General features: G+C 40.3%; 1 protein-coding gene across 2 annotated transcripts in view; it reads right to left on the reverse strand.

Annotated features, from left to right (window-relative positions):
* Window positions 1-19,950, reverse strand: part of ARID5B (AT-rich interaction domain 5B) — a 177,853-nt gene that overhangs the window by 88,330 nt on the left and 69,573 nt on the right. For both annotated transcript variants that reach the window (XM_059662612.1, XM_059662611.1), the window contains one exon: window positions 4,238-4,468. In XM_059662612.1, the coding sequence (XP_059518595.1) occupies window positions 4,238-4,468 (231 nt within the window). The remainder of the gene's footprint in view (window positions 1-4,237; window positions 4,469-19,950) is intronic.

Consider the following 19,950-nt stretch of genomic DNA (forward strand, 5'->3'; position numbering starts at 1 on the left):
CAATGTAAATAAAAATCAAAACGACACTACTGTAATGTGAGACTAAATGATGAAATTCCATCTACATTATTTTTCTTTAATAGTTTCTAATCAAACTTTTCATTAAATAGCTTCATAAAATTCCACAGAGAATTTATTTATAGGGACTCATGATAGATTTCAATGCCTTGCTTTTATGGATCAATTAAACTTGTTTATTCAGTGGACAACATTGAAAGGACAGGGGAGGGGGTTGGTGTCTGGGAAGTTGGGCACGGTTGTCACACACACAGCGAAGCCCATTTTTCAGAGATGAACCCCAGAAGCTGTAGAGCACGTGGAGAAAAAGTGGGGCATCCCAGCCCAAGAAGGGACATTCAGGTCTAGTTCCAAAGCCACCGCTTAGGCTCATCCCAGCCCTGGTCCACAGACTCAGGTTCATGTCTCCCTGGTAGAGAGAGCATCCGGCCATTTAAAAACCCACTGAGGGTGATAACTAAGGGCAAAGAAACCTAAGAGAGGCCAACAATTGACCAGGGTGAAGGCAGCAATTCCTAACATGGAGAGTCAGGACATGAATTTTATTTTATTAATTAAGTAAGTAACTAATTAATTACTTTTTATTGATTTTAGAGAAAGAAGGAGAAAGAGAAAAACACGGAGGTGAGAGAGAAACATTGATTGGCTGCTTCCCTGCACCAGAGATCAGAGCGGAAACCTGGACGTGTGCCCTGACGGGGATTCAAACTGGCAACCTTTTGGTGCATGGGATGATGCTCAACCAATTGAGCCACCTGGGCCAGGGCTGGACATGCATTTTAAATGATCTAGATATTTCTAAAAGGTTTCCAATAACCTCTTTGCTTATCCCCTAAAACCAGATCCAGTCCTGCCTTTTCCTTGCGACTTCCCTCTCTCCGTGGTCAGGATCTCCAATCACTTCACCCCTCCCACCCCCAATGCACTATGAAATTCCTCCTGCACTTGCTTTCTGTAACACTCACCAAATCCTTAATCACTGACTTTCTTGTAACATTAGTTAACTTTCAGGTGCGTTACTCCTGTCTTCCCCAATTAGATTTTAAATCCTCAAAACTAGCAGGGACTGTGCTTTATTTACCTTTTGAACACCCCTCCCAGCTCTACTCCATAATCCCATTTAATAGAAGAAAGCAAGAAATATATTAGTTAATAAAATAAACATTATTTAATCATAGGAAAGTAGACACTGTCCTTTTGAGAAGGGCCTTGGAAGTATTTTATGACAATTTATGAATTTCATGTGTCAAAGGTGTAGCTGCTAAATGCTATAAACCCTTTGCCATCAGCTCCACCATTCATCCACCTGGTGATATGGCTAATAAAATTTGATTTTTACAGCCGGGGCATACTGTTACCTAAATTACATCTGACCAATTACTGAAGTCACCGAGCGTGTGGTACAGAATATATACTGTGTGGAAATTCATCTGTGGGCCCCCTGGCACTCGCGGTAATCTGACAGCAGTGTTTCAGTCATCTGGCAGTGTTTAATATTAGGAACATTTGTTTAATGCTAGTCACTAATTAAATTTATGTTCTTCCACCAACTGTTACTTGGTTGGAGAAACCCAACCCCACGTTTTAACAAACCCTTTAACTCATGTTGATTTCTAATACAACCAGTTGGAGGTTTAAATGTGTGTTCTCTGGAAATTTAGGGTGTGAGCAAAAGTGGAAGGTGGGGGAGTTATCCTGGTGAAGGTGTTCAAATCAGGACAAAATAAGCTTTTGGGGTTCACTTACTAAAATGCAATACTCTAAGTACGAACTATTTGAAGTATAAATGTAACTTAAAAAAATCTAGTATTCTAATGATTAAACTAGCCATCTAGAAGCTCTTTAAAGGCACCTTTATTCCAAAAGAAAGCTTCCACTTTAAGAGGCTGGAGAAGAAAAAGAGCATTAAAATTAGCTATACCGGAGGAAAGTCCAGGAAAACATTCAAGTCAGATGCTTGTGTCTGTGAGAACATTTAAAACCAATTTAGTAACTTAACTATTGTGATCACTGTTAAACTGGAATTTCTTTCTATTACCAATTCTAGATGTGAAAGCTTTGAAACTCAATGACTAATAATTCCTAAATTAGCTCAAAAGGCTGAAACATTTTTTTCATTATATTACATGGTGAAACTCTAATTTTGAGTACTCTTAAGGGCGGGAAAGCATTCTTTGAGTTTTATTTTGTGTCAGGAATTTATAGACCTCTTTAGGGCCAAGCAGAATAGAGGGCATGGAAGAAGAAAAACTCAAGATTGGAAAGGGAAGATTTGTAAATGCTGATATGAAAAGAGAAGGTATTTTTTTTTAAAAAAATTGGATACATTCATCCAGCTAAATATACAGGTTTTTTGAATATTAAAAATATTACAATTGCCGAAACCGGTTTGGCTCAGTGGATAGAGCGTCAGCCTGCGGACTGAAAGGTCCCAGGTTCGATTCCGGTAAAGGGCATGTACCTGGGTTGCGGGCATATCCCCAGTAGGAGATGTGCAGGAGGCAGCTGATCGATGTTTCTCTCTCATCGATGTTTCTAACTCTCTATCTCTCTCCCTTCCTCTCTGTAAAAAATCAATAAAATATATTTTAAAAAAATATACAACAATAGCTCTGGCTGGGTAGCTCCATTGGGTAGAGCATCATCGCCATACATCAAGCTTACGGATTCGATCTCAGATCAGGGCACATGCAAGAATCAACCAATGAGTGTACAAATGAGTGGAACAACAAATCAATGTTTCTCTCTCTCAAATCAATCAATAAAAAATTTTACATATGACAATAAATTCTTCTTGGAAGAAGGAAAATACAACTTGTATAAACACTATGACTCTCTTACAGACTCACTGACAGCCATTTGACAAACCAGAGATGTGAACGACATCTAAAAAAACAGTCAGGAAAAATTGTCATGTCCAATTAACTTAGGTCCCGTTCCTCTCTTTCTTCCCTTCCTTCTTGGGTCATCATATCCCATCCCCTCATCCACACCCTTCCTCTGCTAGACACCTCCTTCAATATCCCTCCCACAGAAACCACAGGGCTGCTGAAGTCATGAATAATCAGATTGGCGAGGCCAGAGTGGATTTCCAAAGCCATGCCAAGGCCTGTAATGGTTAAGCAGAATACTCTGAATCTGAATAATCTGCAAACCAGGGATCCTTGAGAAAATGTTAGCCAATAGAACCAAGGAATGTTCCAGCTCAAGGGACCACATGCGCTCTGTAGGCCAGAGTCTCAACTTCTTTGCAACCCAGGTACCCGTGAGGGTGGCCATCATACTGGTCACTCAGTGGTGGCAGTTCCCAGGGGAGGGAGACGGCGAGGCTGGGGGTTGTGCACGTCTCAGTAACTATAGCAATTCTCAGGGAACATGTGTATTTTGATAAAGTGCCCCCAGGGTATTCTAATATCCCTGCCCACTGAGAAGCACTGATATGATCCAATCTCTTCAACAAACGGATGAGAAAGATGTGAGAGATGAGATCTTGGCTTGCCTCCAGTCATGCAAGGTCTTCCAAACGGATGATACATCTTTTCCTCCTTCCCTTCTATCTACAGAGATAAATGACCAGTCAGCTGGGCAGAGGTGCAGGTAAAGATATGTGTGCATATATTCATCTTTGGTGAGCACAGTATATAAAGATCTATGGATATATACAGACATAGACCTATTTCTTCATATACTGTGCCCACCAAAGATGAATATTTATGTAAATATACATACATATATATGAAAAAAAATCTAGGCATATGGGTATCTGTTATCTATCTATCTACCTATTCACCTTCTAGTATGAAAATAGTTACAATTGGTGCATTTTCACAGTTCCTTATAACACTGAAAAGTGAGTATCAGTTAAATAAAAAAAAAAAACCCACAAAAAACAGTATCTGAATAGCCAGAGCCTTTTAAGAAAAAACTAACATGAACGCTTCCTGTCCTAAAGTCCAATTTCAAGGTCGACCAAGCAACTTCAGACTCTATATTGAACAACAAATTCTAAATAATAATCTTTTACCCTAGTAAACAGAGGCTGCCAAGGAAGGCAGTGATGCCTTATGCCGCAATAATTTGGGGGATGGGAGGGGTAGGGTGGCCCATTAGGCCTGTGAAAATAAACCCTGTTCCCCATCACTGCTCTTCACAAGAACTGAAATCAAGTAGACACGCACGCACAAGTTTCATGTAGGAAAAAAAAAAAAAAAAGACTTACCAAACTCATCACATATACTCTCATTTTCTATGAGAGTAGGGTGGTCAAAGGTGTCCCGGCAGTACAGGATCTGGGGGTTCTTGCTGACCACTGCGATGCCTCCCAGGGCTAACGCGAACTGGTCCGTTAGAATAGAAGACGGCTTATCTTGGATGCGTTTCAGCATCGAGCGGTACCGGCAGTACTGGGGGTAGCTGAGCACGATCACGTTCGTTTCTTCCTCGTCCTCTCCTAGACGACAAACAAGAAAAACACGTCGATTACCCTCTTCCCTCCAACTGTCAGGGCCATGGCATAATTTCAACAGTCTCTTCTGGGTTTTGTAGTAAAAATAGAGTCTTCCACAAGACTCTTAATACCTGTTCATCTTCATTACAGACTGGCGAATGCACCCTCCCAGCCCCACCTCCTCAGTCCAGAGCCCCCCAAAAGCCTCAGGCTACCTGGAGAGAAAAGAAAAGGTGGAGAAAATAAACAGAGGAATGGCCATATAGATGGATTAAGCAATTTGGGGGGTAACCAGCAAGCAGCAGAACCAAAGAAAACTATTTTGAAAGAATTGGATATATATTTTAAGCATTAAAGTCATCCTTATAGGAAAAATCAGAATTTTGTTGAGCTTGTTTATGCTTATTTCCACAGCCTGGTATGGCTCTTTTTATTTTTATTATATCATCTTTCAGTGCTTGGAGGCTCAGAAAAGTCATCTGGCCCCCAGAAGATGTCCAAAGAGCCCTGACTGGTTTGGCTCAGTGGATTAGAGCGTTGGTCTGCGGACTGAAGGGTCCCAGGTTTGATTCCAGTCAAGGGCATGTACCTTGGTTGCGGGCACATCCCCAGTAGGGGTTGTGCAGAGGCAGCTGATCGATGTTTCTCTCTCATTGATGTTTCTAATTCTCTATCCCTCTCCTTTCCCCTCTGTAAAAAATCAACAAAATATATTTTAAAAAAAAGAAAGATGTCCAAAGAGCATCATCATCTGCTTTGGTGGTTAGCGCTATTCAACAAATATTTCTGGCTCTCCCTCCCTCTCTCTCTCTCTTTTTTAAAAATTTATCTTTGTTGTTGAAAGTATTACAGATATCCCTCTTTCTCCCCCCCCCCCCCACCACATTGATCCCTTCTAACCCCACCCCCACCCCACCCCCAGGCCTTCACCACACTATTGTTTGTCTGTGTCCATGGGTCATGCATATATGCACACAAATTCTTTGGTTAGTCTTCACTGGAGTCAAGTGGTTACATGACTTGTTTTGGCCAATGAAATATGACAGAGATGAGTGGCTCCTTTAAGAGCTAGTGTTTGAGCACACTCCTCCTCTTCTCTGAACATCTGTAATGTTTCAGAGAGTGGCAACTCTGCCAGTCTGGGTCTTAGAGTGAGAATACCATGGAGCAGAGTTCCCGCTTGATCCTAAATGGATGTATAAGCAGAAAAGAAGCTTTCTGTATTTTATTTTGAGTGAGACTGTGCCTTGGGGTTTATTGGTTTTTGCAGCATGGTCTATCCCACCTTGATTGATACATCTACCTTCTCTGCCCTCCCCTCATCCCAGACCCCCTATCTTCTAATGTTCCTCAAACCCATCTGCTAACTTGGCACATCTCAGGGAACCACACTGAGAGGACTCCCCAAAGCAACCTCGTGAAAGAACCAAGTTAACTCAGGAGAAAGCCTCAGCGATGTTAAAGAAGCCCCCTCTCGCCCTGATCTTAATGCTTACTTACACCGCACTGTACCAAGTGCTTATTTCTAAAAACCAGATTCTGCATGGACGAATCCTTCCTTCATCTTAGGCTCGAGAAATGGCAAACACCCCCCCCCCCCCTTGGTAGCCTGCCACCTGCACAATGGCACGCTGGATTTAGGCTCCATGACCCACTTTGCCACCTCTCTCAGTATAACCGCACCATCAGGGCGTTTGTGAGCAATTCCCAGACATGTCACTTGCTTATCCAAAGGGGAAAATACTCAATATTTTGAGCCCTTCCCATGCTGCAGGGAACTGCACAAGACAGTTGTTAAGGATCCCAACATTATCGTGGCCATCTGGTAACCAGTGGGAGACGAATGAGTGAGGACAGAACATAATGATGGAACATAACCAGCACCAATGGAAGGTGCATGTGTGACCTTTTCAGATGGGGGGCCAATACCCAGATGTATTTCTAATTATGTTCACTTAGTTCCTCGGGCTGGAGGCTTCTTCGAGAATGGAGATGTTTAGCTGCTTTCAAGATGACATCTATTAACAGTTTACATTTCTTAGACTCCTGCCTGGTTTGTGGGTAGCCACTTTGTCAGCTGGCACACTTAAAAGGAAGCATGTTTACATCGAAGGTATGTCCTCCAGTGAAAAGAAGTTTGAGATGTTGATATATGTCCCAAGACATGCCAATTTGAGATTTTTACAGCAGACCAAGACATCTCTGCTTTCTATAGAGTTAAACCACAAAAAAAATATTTAGTGGAAATATTCAGCAAATATTATCAGAATTTCAGAGTATCTAAGTACTATTTGTAGAAACAGACTCCAATGTGTCAATTTGTATTATTACACTCTATTTGTCCAAGATGATCAAGATCTGCCCAAGATTGTGCGAGGTGAGAGAGAGGGGTATAACTATGAAGCCCCAGGAATTATTTCAGCAGGCTCAGCTCCTAGTACCATCTCCTGTACATAGGAAACACTGCGCAAATACTTGTTGATTCTAAAATTCTATCTCAGTTGTGCTTTGGCTTTCTGCGATGGTGCGAAAGCTGCATTAGTTTCTCTAAGTGTTCTTGAAATGAAATAGAGAAAGTTGAGCCTTTCAGATTGAGTGAGGGAGAAAGACTGGATACGTCAGTTAGTGTTATAGCAGATGTTGTCACCTGGACTGTTGGGACCACTTCACTCCCTTCCAATCCCTTCATTCTCCTTTTGGTTTGTTCTGACCATTTTTCATGAGGATGCTATCTCTAACACCTTTCCAATTCTCTGGATGGAATTAGCTTCCTAGTTATCTCCTGTACTTTGAAATGGCTCCTTTTTTTCCCTTTCTCCCTTCTTCCCCTTCCCCTTCTCTTCCCCTTTCTCTCCTCCCCTCCCCTCTCCTCCCCTCCCCTCCCCGTCTCCTTTCTCCTTTCCACCTCATCCTGGCTTGAAACCTTTATCCCTCTTTCTTCACACGTTTCCTAAACACAGCAACCATGCTAGCTTTTTGCATAGACTTATAGAAATTTATTTAGTTTGCATTTTGATATCTCTCTCTCTCTCTCTCTCTCTCTCTCTCTCTCTCTCTCTCTCAGAATTATATATAAGTTATCTAAATTCTGTTTTCAGGTATATGTTCTTATCCAAACCACCACTGTACCTGGAACAGAATACAGGACCAAATTCCCTTCTCTTTGCCACTTTCCCAGGATTGTTGCAGGTATCAAGAAGATAGCAAATGAAAAAAAGCTCTCAACCAAAAATATGAAGGGCTGAAGGACAGTTTTCCTGTTTATGAAGCAGAACAAATACTATTGTGATTTCTGGTACTACTAATAAATCAACTACAATGTACAAATGTGCTTCTCGTAACCTATCTCTTTTGTTCCTCACACAACCTATTAGTAACACTACTCCCTATTAATATCCCCCAATTTAGAGATGGGAAAACTGAGATTCAGACACCCACGGGGCTAGTCCAGGATCTCCAAGAATTAGAAAGTGATGGTGGTGAGACTATAACCCGATTTTTTAACTCTAACTGTGATGAGCACTAATAAAATAATAATAATAATAATAATAATAATAATAATAATAATAATAATAAAGGTTTAACTTATTCACAATATTAAGGATGAGCATGTGGGCTCCTGATCAAGTAAAATATGAGCCTTCCGTTGCATGGAGAACTGTAGAATTCAGCCGGTTATGAGCCAGAATTCTCCTACTCTGTTTAAGTTAGCTTGTTATTATTTTGGAACACTGCAATTCCCACTGTAACGACTTAACATTACTGACACACCTTTCATGCATATCAACTTTCTATTTTCTACCCACGTGACAAGAAAGAAAGCCAACTCCCATTGTGCAAACCTAGAACCCCTGCTTCACATTAACCTCTTTCCACACTAAGAGGCCAGAGGCACAGTTGGGACCTGGTCTACAGTGGCAGCGCTGAGTGATGCCAAAACATGAATTATGATAATGTTGTTGCTTATGAACAGAACCACCCATTTAGACCAGGATTTTGGCATTGTTTGGACAGAGGCAAATTTCCAACCTTACAATTAGATTTCCCCAGAGGAGTTGCCTTCAGTATTTACAAAAAACACAGAAAGCCCAGGAGACGCTCAGGACTCCTGTGAAGGTGAACAAATCATTCTTGGGGACAGTGAAGAGAAGTTCCAGGGTAAAGGTGAGACTTGGAGGAACCAACCGTCCCTCTGGGTCAAAGTTTCACTGAGTGAAGACACCCTGACTCTCCCTTGGAGTCTAAGCAGACATATTTATTTAACGGGAGGAACACTTTTTCCCTCCTCTAGACACAGTGAGGCCACCTTAATATGAAAGGTATATATACCAGAGTATAAAATCATGAGTTTGGGAGAGCTTCCTTGATCTAAGACTCTATGATCCTATAACTCCCTCCTAAGCCTTTGCATTAAATTAACTTCCTCCTGATACAGCTACAAAAATACTAAATTGTCCAACAGCTGTCATATTTTATTTTGCCCGAGTACACGAAGAAACAAAGCCAAACAAATCTTTCAAGAATTCTTATTGAAATGCCTCAGCTACTTCTTTCCTCCTGATGCATTTCAGATACACATAAACAAACTTTCCTGTGTAAAGTTTCCCATGAAACAGAGCGGCCTGCAAATGCTGTGTAGGACATTTTCCCTTTCCCAATTCATCACGGGGCTAGCAGATAAAGGGAAGAGTGAATAAAGAATGGATAAACTGCACGTTTGGTTAGCAAAACACAAACAAAGTGTTCTCGGAACAAAGATTTTCTTTCAACCACGCCCACATAGGAAAGAAATCAAAGTATTACCCTAAGGAATCTTCTCTAACACACTCTAGTCAGTGGTTGCTGGTTGGGTTATGTATACATTACTTGATTTCTGTCAACAGAAAATGATCAGCAATAAATTGCTGGTACCAAAGACTGAAATTTAAAACCACAATTATGATATCCTATTAAAATGTCATCTCATTCTCCCCCTCCATGAGAGAAAAAAAGTGAATATGCCTATTTTTAAATGAAATATTCAAAGGGAATAAGAGAACCAAAATTACTAAACCTCATTTCAACTCCGGTGAAAAGAACTTTGCCTATTAAAACTTAATACCTAAAGTACACGGCTTGTAATGCTCAACCAAAATTACTCTAATCCTGCGCTTATATCATAATTACACGTTTTGTTAACCTCTCTCAATGTCAATTTTTCACCTATTTATATATTTTCAAAGTCCAAAACAGAATTCCACAGAGAAACTGTAATTATAATGCGAGGCTCCACCCAAGCTTTTCAAACAGTAACTGTATACCATTGCTTTAATGCTCAGAGTTAGCTGCGGGTAGGGTAGGGGTGGGGGGTGCGGGGAGAGGGTAAGAGCAGGCATTCATTCTGAATAGCATGTTGCTCAAGTTGTCTTTGTACAAAGAGAGATGCATGAAATAGCAAACACAATGAATTAATGGAGCATTGACTTTCAAATATCCATAATGCTATTTTCTTTAAAAAAAAAAAAAAAAGATAATGGTGGCCAAACGCACAGAAGGCTGAAAACATAAATTCCAGAGGAGAAATGTGCTTTTATCTCCTCCACGACAATTTAGAAATGTAACTTTCTTTTTCATTCTGGGAGGAGGAGGCAAGGCTTGCTTCAGAAACATCACACCATTATGCTTACTGAAAACCACTGTAATCTACTTCTAACATCAGTAAGCTGTAAAAAAAAAAATTTCAAAAAAAAAACCCTTCACACCAGGATTTTATAGAGCCTGGTGGAAAAAGTATGCATGTTCCTTCCTGCACCTAATTACCTCAACTGAAAAATCTGCCAAGTATTTTGCCCTTTAGTTCTCTTAATCGTATTAGGGCAAATGTATTTGGATGCCAATAGAAACAAGCATTTAAAGATTTTCACTTAAAAGATTCCAAATATGTATGAAGGCTACTTTTGAGACACAATGTCTCTCGATCTTCAAAGACAACATACAGTATTCTTTTTTAAAAATTTTTTATTGTTGAAAACTGTACATATGTCTCCTCCCTGCCCCCCCCCCCATGACCTCTCCCCGCCTGCTCCCGCCCCCCCAGCATTTCCAAGCAAATATGAATTTGTTCATGTTATGAAACTTGATGTCTGGTTTTGAGACAATTTAAGTAAAATAATATCAATATGAGAGGCTCTTGCAATGATTTATGCTTCTTTCTGTTACTTTATTACATTAGACATTCCTTTCTCAAAGCTTTATACTTTTCGCTGTGCTCCTAGCAACCAAAGGCAAAGCATCAACTTTATATACCTGGCACTAGTCCAATTCTTACTGCTATTGACAATGGTAATGAAGTTTCCATTTAATTGCTGCTCTGTTGTGACACTGAATATTTGTCATAATTAGGCATTTCCTATTTTCCATCCATTCATTTTTGATTATTACTGAAAATAATTTTTCTTTATTCCAGAAAACCAAAGTATGAAAATTCTACAGATAAGAGTAGCTACAGCTGTTACTATCATTATCAACATTGTAACATGCAGTAAAAAAAAATAAAAAGAAAAAAGAATATAATTTCTCGGAAGGTAATTTTCCTTTCAGTTTAAGTGCTCTTATTCATCTTACAGTTACTCAATGATTTCCTGTTCTAATTACAGGACATTATACAGAAAGACATTTATAAAAGGAAAATTCATGTGACTCAATAGCTTGAATGGGTTGAAAGTGCTTAAAATTCCAAAGTTGTGTATCAATTTTATCAATTCCCGATTACAACTCTGTGTAAATGTGTAATGTGCCCCACCACATTTGTAAATCTCTCTTAAGGCAGTAAACTTAGTCCCCAAAGTTAGTACACATCAAAGGGAAAAATACATTTGCAGTTAAACTGATGTTGAGGAGTTGGGGTGGGGGAAGATCAGGGTTTTGTGGGTTTTTTTTGTTTTTTGTCGGTCCCCCCCCCCCATCAAAGCTGTTAAATTGGAGGCATGCCAAGGCAAGGAGTGGAAAATATTAATAATGAAAATAAATTAAATGCCTGATTAAAAGGGAGAGAGAACAAGATTCCATCCGGAATAGAAATGAAAATGCCACAAACTATTTCATAAAAACATACGGTGACGTAAATTACACATCAGTATTGCACTGTTGTGGTTATTTTGAGAAATGGTTTGTACTGTAAGTCAGCTGGTACTGCCCCACCCTTAATGATTTTGTAATTCTCTACACAGTAAGCAAGGGGGGGGGGGCAGCTCTGAGATGGCTAAGACAGAAAACAGACCCAGCCATACAGAACTGGCAATAAAAAGATAATGTACTTTTAACATAACAGAACAAGAAGATTGGCTTTATTAACTAAAAAAAAACTACTTTAAATGGTCCCCAGCTTGCCATTTGTTTTGATAAATGGAAAGACAGATCTTCCCAGGACGGGCAACAAAAACATCACTGGAGAACTTATAAAAAGAAAATGTGGGAAAATATATCAGTGTGTGGTTGCAAACAGAACAAAGAATATTCCAAATGCAAGACCCAGGGTTTTAACCGTGCTGTTTCCAAGAGCAAGCCACCTCAAATAGATGGGCACACAAATATAGACACATGTATTAATGCTAATATCAGTTTTGCCCTGACTGTTGCTTCCTCACTCAAGAAAGAAAACAATGCAGCTCAAGCAAAACCAACGCTGCCCTCACTGAGTAACACATGATCCCACTGGGAAGCAAGCCAGCCCCACCTCACTGAGTTCTAAGGCACACTCAGGAGCCGCTCTAGATTTCATCTTGAGAACTTTGCATCTTATTTCCATAGGGCTCATCTCAGCCAAACTTAAATGGCACACAGAACAGGCATTATGCAATAAGTATATCTGCTGGTGAGACCACAGGGCCGGACTGACATGTAGGTGAACTGGTGACCACATTGGAGATGTGATTATAAGGGGCCTGACATATCTTAATATGCTTCCCCATTCACAAGGTTAACTGTTAAGCTAGAGTCAGCTATTCATTTTAGTATAAATGAGTTTCAGTATCCGAAAAAGAAAATAAAGCGAGCCCACAAGAACACCAGGAAGCCAGGGTTTAGACAAAACTCCCCCCTCTCACACTGTGCCAGGAGTTTTCTCAGACATTAACTTACACATTCATTTATTTACTAGTGACCCAGGTAAGGCTATTATATTGGATTTGAACTTAATTAAACTCAACTTTTCTTGTTTTACAAGGAGTTACTCACACCAGTCCCCTGGTTATCATAAACCAAAGTTGCTCCAAGAGAAGCAAACTTGACCATTATTAGCACAACTGGCCTTAATCGTAATAATAACTCCTGCCATTTTTCCTCTTAGAGCATCCACACGGCTTTTTATTTTTTGAGTTGTGCCTTGTGCCTGCCATCATTGCACTCCCATTACTGCGGCAGCTACATACACACACCCTTTACATTTGAGAGATCCTCCTGAGCCCCCAAAGTCATGAATAACGGTATTGAAGGTGTGCGACTGGGCAGATCAATAGCTAAATGATTAACTTCCACCCATCAGCCTCTTAGCGTGTAAGATACAAACGTATGCCTTAACAAAATAACTAATCACTACTGTCATGGATATTATTTCACAACATTGATCAGGCTAAGTAAATCTTATACTTTCCAACATGGTTTATATCAGGAAGAAAAAAAAGTGCATGGAGAACTAAACACCAAACAATGTCAGATTGACCAATGCCTACCATTTTGGAGACATTTTACACACACACACACACACACACACACACACACACACACACACACACTAAAACTGTGTGGCCATTAAAAACAATAAAATCAAAAAAATCAAATAACATTTCAGATTATGTGAAGATGCTCCTGTCATATTAAGCGGGAAAAAAGGGAAAGTATCAAATAATATATTCTGCCCCATCCATGTCTTTTGTTTAATAGCATTACTGAGACATAATTCACATACCAGACGATTCATCCATTGAAAGTGTACAGGCTTTTAGTATATTCAGCGTTGTACATCTGTCACTACAATTCAATTTAGAACATTTTCATTATCCCATAAAGAAACCTTAAACTCTCCTGCTCCCACACCTCTTGCCCCTCACCAGCTCCTGACAACCACTGACCTAATTTCTGTCTCTATGGATTTGCCTATTCTGAACATTGAATACAAATGGAATGATACAATCTGTGGTTCTTTGTTACTGGCTTCTTTCATTAAGCATGTTTTCAAGGCCCATATACATTGTAGAGCACATTGGTATTGTATTTTTTGTTGTTGTTGCTGAATAATATTCCATTGTATGGATATGCCACATTTTATTTAACCATTCTATCAGAGGATGAAACATTTGGGATGTTTCTACTTTTTGGTTATTATGAATAATAGTGCTATCAGAAAACAACATTTGTGTAAACATGTGTCTGGTCATATGTTTTCATTTCCCTTGTGTATATACCTAGGAAAGGAACTGCGGAATAATATGCTAATTCTATGTTCACACTCTGGAGGGACAGCCAGCTGTTTTCCAAAGTGCCTGTGCCATCTCACATTCTCTCCAACAGAATATGAGGTTTCTGATATCTCCACAGCCTCTCCAACACTTGTTATTATTGATCTTCTTGAAAGCATCCTGGGGATGTGAAGTGGTATCTCATGTTGTCTTCTTTAATATTTAAAAATTGTAACAGTGGGTGCCTCTAGGGTTTGAAATTATCTGTGATTCTTATGTTCTCCTTTGTTTGCCTGCATTTTAGCTGTGCAATGTTTTAAAACGTGGGAACATCTGCCAATTTATACTGAATTTCAAGGGAATTCAAATATTCAAAACAGTCTTTAAAAAAAAGAGCAAAGTTGGAAGGCTCACACCTTCTATTTCAAAACTCACTGCAAAGCTACATAAGGATAAAATGTGATGGATTGGAATAGAGAGTCCAGAAATAAACTTTCAAACATGTGATCATTTGATTTTCGACAAGGATGCCAAGAGCATTCAGTGGGGAAAGGAGAGTCTTTTCAATAAATGGTGTAGGGAAAACTAGATATCCATAGGTAAAAAAAAAAAAAAAAAAAAAAATGAAGGTGGACCCTTACCTCACACCATATATAAAAGTAATTCAAAATGGATCAAAGACTCAAATTTAAGAGCTAAACTACAAAACATAGGGGAAAAGCTTCATGAACTTGATGTCATACTTTTTTTTAAAAAGCATCACACCAAAAATACAGGCAACAGGAATAAAAAAATAGATCAACTGAACTTTATCAAAATTAAAAACCTTTCTGCATCAACGGACACTATCAAGAAAGTGAAAAACAACCCACAAGATAAGAACAAATATTTGTAAACCATATACCTGATAAGAGATTAATATCTAGACTATATAAAGAGCTCTTACAGCAACAAAAGACAATCTAATTTTAAAATAGAAAAGGACTTGAAATGATATTTATCCAAAGAAGTTATACAAATGACACATGGAAAGATGTTCAACTTCCTTAGTCTAAAACAATGATGATATACTATTTCATACCCACTAAGATGGCTATTATTTAAAAAAAAACACACACACACAAAAATCCCCAAGTGTTGGTGAGTATGGGAGAAATTGGAACTTTGGTGTACTGCTGGTGAGCATACAAAATGGTGTAGTTGTGGTGGAAAACAGTTTGTAAGTTCCTTAAAAAGTTATTCATAGAATTACTATTAGGCCCAATAATTTCACCTCCAGGTATATACCAAAAGAATTAAAAATAAGGACTCAAACAGATACTTGTACCTCAATGTTGACAGCAGCATTATTCATAAGAGCCCCAAAGTGGAAACAACTCACGTGTCCATCATTAGATGAACAGATAAACAAACTGTGGAATATACATAACAATGAAATATGATTCAGCTGTAAAAAAAGAATGACGTTCTCAGACATGCTACAACATGAGTAAACCGTGAAAACATTATGCTAAGAGAAATAAGCCAGATATAAGAGGATGAATATTGTATGATTTATTTACATGCAGGATCTAGAATAGGCAAATTCTTACAGAGAGAAGAATGGAGGTGGCCAAGGGCTGGGGTGAGGGGTAGGCAGGGAGTTGGGGACAAGGAATGGAGAGTTATTGCTTAATGAGTACAGAGTTTCTGTTTGGGATGATGAAAATGTTCTGGAAATGGATAGTGGTGATGGTTACACAACATTGTGAATGTATCTAATGCCGTTAAATTTTACACTAAAAATGATTAAAATGGTAAATGCTGTGGTATGTGTATTTTATAAAATAAAAAAGAAAGGGACATCTGGCAGGGGTTATATTTTCTGTATTGATACACTCTTAGTTATTTCTTGGGAGGAAAAGACGTATCTCTTCAACCAGCAACGAGAATATAAACTCCCAGAGGGCACAGAATCAGTGTCCTAATTTCTTGTTATCCCTCCTACATCTCTGAAGGAGCAGTGATAAATGTAATTGCCAAAAGACAGTGTTGCAATAAACATATGAACCTTCTGTTGGAATTAGAGCAGTCATGTCATCAGTTCACCCTCGGCTCTGGACCAACAGATCTTCCTAAAAGGCTAAAGGAATCTGGAGAAAGTTATCTCCCAAACAGCACTGTAGTCACTGGCTTGCAGGCCTTGTAAAATGAAGGGGCATGAGTGTAAGCAGTCATCTCATTTTTGTGACTCTCCTTTTTAAAAAATATATATGTTTATTGATTTCAGAGAGGAAGAGAGAGGGAGACAGAGAGATAGAAACATCAACGATGAAGGAGAATCATTGATTGGCTGACTCCTGCATGCCCTGCACTGGGACTTGAGCCCACAACCGGGCATGTGCCCTGACTGGGAATCGAACCGTGATCTCTTGGTTCATAGGTCCACACTCAACCACTGAGCCACGCTGTATGGGCTCTTTTTTTTTTTTTTTTAAATAATCTGACCACTTGAGGAGTTTGTGAAATATCCTCAAAGTGCTGAGCTAGCTCCGAACAACTGCACTGACCTCTGACAGCTCACATCCTAAGGCAGTGATGGCGAACCTATGACACGCGTATCAGAGGTGACAAGCGAACTCATTCTTTTGGTTGATTTTTCTTTGTTAAGTGGCATTTAAATATATAAAATAAATATCAAAAATATAAATCTTTGTTTTACTATGGTTGCAAATATCAAAAAATTTCTATATGTGACATAGCACCAGAGTTAAGTTAGGGATTTTCAAAATGCTGACATGCCGAGCTCAAAAGGTTCGCCATCACTGTCCTACGGTGACAAGAGTTGTATACGCTGCACTGTCCTCTTCCATAGCATCATAGGGCTTCTGGAGCAGCTTACTAAGGAAAAGAGGGCAAAGGCCTCTAAATTCTACCAGTGGCTCCTCTGAAAGTACTGGTCTTCACACCAGAGAATCCCTACCCAGAGGGCCCAAGAAGACTATCCTGGAGGAACTGACATGGGAATGGGACAGATCCTCATCATCTATGTTACTCACTCCTCAATTCATCTGGTGGAGGAGGAGCCTGCATTCAACATGGCCAATCTCCTTCTCCACCCATCCCCCACCACAGTTTTATTAAAACCTCCCGAGATTAATCAAAATATTGTTTTCAGAGAAGCCTCCTTCATTGATATATCAAGTCACCTTAACCCGCAGGCTTGTGATATTTCCCTTCTTCCACATAGTTCTGTTAGAGGAGAAGGTTGGCCATACAAATAGAGTTCTCTGGCCTGTGTTAAGTTGCTCTGAATTCAGAAAAGCCAGAGCAATAAAGGTTAATGATGCCGATCCTTTTACATATAGCTGGAATGCTTGGCAAGGCTACCATAAAATAGGGTACATTCTTTTTTCAAAGCTATTTTATCTAACCCAATATACCCAAAGTATTATTTCAACAAATGAGTAATATAAAGAATTACCAGTGAGATATTTTACAATATTTTTTTCACATTAAGTTTTCAAAATCTGGTATGCATTTTACATTATAGTGTATCTTCATTTGGACAAGCCACATATCAAGGGCTTAATAGCCACATGCAGCGAGTGGCCATCCTATTGGATAGATAGCTTTAGGGAGTCCATCAGAAAAGAAACGTGAAGACCAGTGGGTTAGACAAGCTGGGCCTGCAGAGGCGGCTGGTAGGAATGGGCTGTTCAGGGCACTTGGCACAGTCTCCACAGTGCCTTCCAGTCCTGGACTCCTACAACCTTAAGAGAAGAGGTTCAGAAACACCACTGGGAGTAGAGAACAAAATGGGAGGAAAAGGCACCAGAATGGCTATTTCATTGTGCTGATAACCAACACCCCAACAAAGGCCAAAGGCAGCGAGCAACCCTGGGTCGTTACTTTAGGAGAGATCCTCGCTCGCCACCTTTGGTTTCTGGTCAATGATAAAAATCAATTCACAGTTAAAAAAACAAAAACACGACCAACGTCATCTCTAAAACCTGGTCTGAGCCCTCTCCTCTGGGTTATGTCTGATCCCCTACAATAACTGGCGACAAGAACACCTAATGCCATTTCCACAAACTGCCCTGGTCTCTGTCACGATGCCTGGAGGACAGCAGTCGTGTGGACTGGGTTTTTTTTTTCTTTCTTCTTTTCTTCTGGTGTGCACAAGATGAAAATTAGTACACCATCTGAAGGAAGGAGATACTTAGAAGACACACTGGAAACTGAAACCACTATTCAATCTCACGGCAGTGCAGTCATATAAAAACCCTGGCACCTTCTAATGTGTTCTCAGGAGGCATTGTGGAAAAACTTCATTGAAGGCTGATGATATGGATATGCTTTGTTTTACTCGGTTTTGTCCAGTGTTAGTAGTGAGTAAGCCGATGTAAGATGGGAGGAAGAACTGGGTTTATTCACTTTTCCCGTAATACCTATCATCTGCTGAAAATCATTTCCACCGCAAAAGTCCTCCTTTCCCCAATCTCTAATATACAAACCGACTTCCCTTTTCTCATAAAAGACATAATAAACACATTGCTGGTGACTAATACATTAATTCCAGGGATAATTCTGTGGTTTCACATCACGAGTTACCAGTGCTACCGATCCCCTGTGCTGGGCGTCTCTTCGATATGTCTCTGAGGAGGTTTATGTTCAGCAAGGGGTTGGCCTGTTTTTATAAATAAAGTTTTATTTGCAACTCAGCCATGTCCATTCATTAACGCACTGTCTGTGTCTGCTTTGGCACAGTAGTGGCAGAGTTGTGTAGCTGGCCCAGAAGTCTGACGAGTTTGCTCTCTGCCTCTGTGGACCCCTGCCCTGGAGAACAGTTGATTGCTTCATGAAAGCTGTTAGTTTGGATCATTGCTATCGACTCCACTGAGATGCAGTCACCCAACTACACTTCACTGAACTTATTCACCTGAGGCTCCCCTTTCTTGTCTGTGGGTTCTCTGAAGGGCAGGAGCTGGGTGGGTCTCTAGCAGGTTTGAATCCCTAATGCAGTGGATACAAGTGAAGCACATGGTGGGCTTTCCATTAATGCTCATTTCAACTAATGTTCAATCCATATTTCAAATGAATGTTCTCTGGTTATTCACTATTTGGTGTTCCCTCCCTCCAGGTCCATTACCTAGTCTCTCTACCTTGCTGTGTGACACCTGAAAGTTCTATCACGGGCCCCCTCACACTCTGCCTTTGCTTAGTTCAGCAATGGGGAGATACCAGCAGGAGAGCAGATGGGGGAAACAGAGAAGTTGGGGTGTTTCTTTCCTGCTCCCTCTCAGCTTCATCACCACGGTTCTGGCTGTGGCTGCACCCCTCCACCAGACAGTTCCTCAGGGCTCCAGCCTTCACCAGGTAGCACATTTCCACCTCATGTTCCTGATATTACTAGATCCTGGGTGCCTCAACCTCCCTTCTTTTTTCTTTTTTTAAATATTTTTTTATTGATTTCAGAGAGGAAGAGAGAGATAGAAACATCAATGATGAGAGAGAATAATTGATTGGCTACCTCCTGCATGCCCCCTACTGAGGGTTGAGCCTGCAACTTGGACATGTGCCCTGACCGGAATTGAACCATGACCTCCTGGTTCAGAGGCTGACGCTCAACCACTGAACCCCACTGGCCAGGCTCAACCTCCCTTCTTGGTTCTTGTCACCCTAACCACACTCTATTAAATCTTCCCTCTGTTAACATCTCTTCAGTTTAACCCTTTGAATGGAAATCTGTTTTTGCCTCAACCTTGACTGATATTTCTCCAGGGGCCCATTAGGCAAGTGGTAACTTGGTAGGATGTCCGCACACTCAGGGGTTAAGTGAAAACCAAGAGCGGGTACGTGTTCTCTGGGCCAGTCACAGCAGTACCACTGAGGGGCTTTTGAAAACAAAGCTTCCTGGGCCCCCTTCCTGTCCTGCTGAACAAAGATGGCTGAGCTGGGTCTCTGGACTAACGCTTTCCAACAAGTGCCCCAGGGACCAATGCACCTATAGAAACAGATGGTGAAATCCAGGTTTTGGGACAGGATGAAAATAAGAAGCAAAACCACTTT

This window comes from Myotis daubentonii, chromosome 13 (genome assembly GCF_963259705.1).
Source record: "Myotis daubentonii chromosome 13, mMyoDau2.1, whole genome shotgun sequence".
Taxonomy (NCBI): Eukaryota; Metazoa; Chordata; class Mammalia; order Chiroptera; family Vespertilionidae; genus Myotis; species Myotis daubentonii.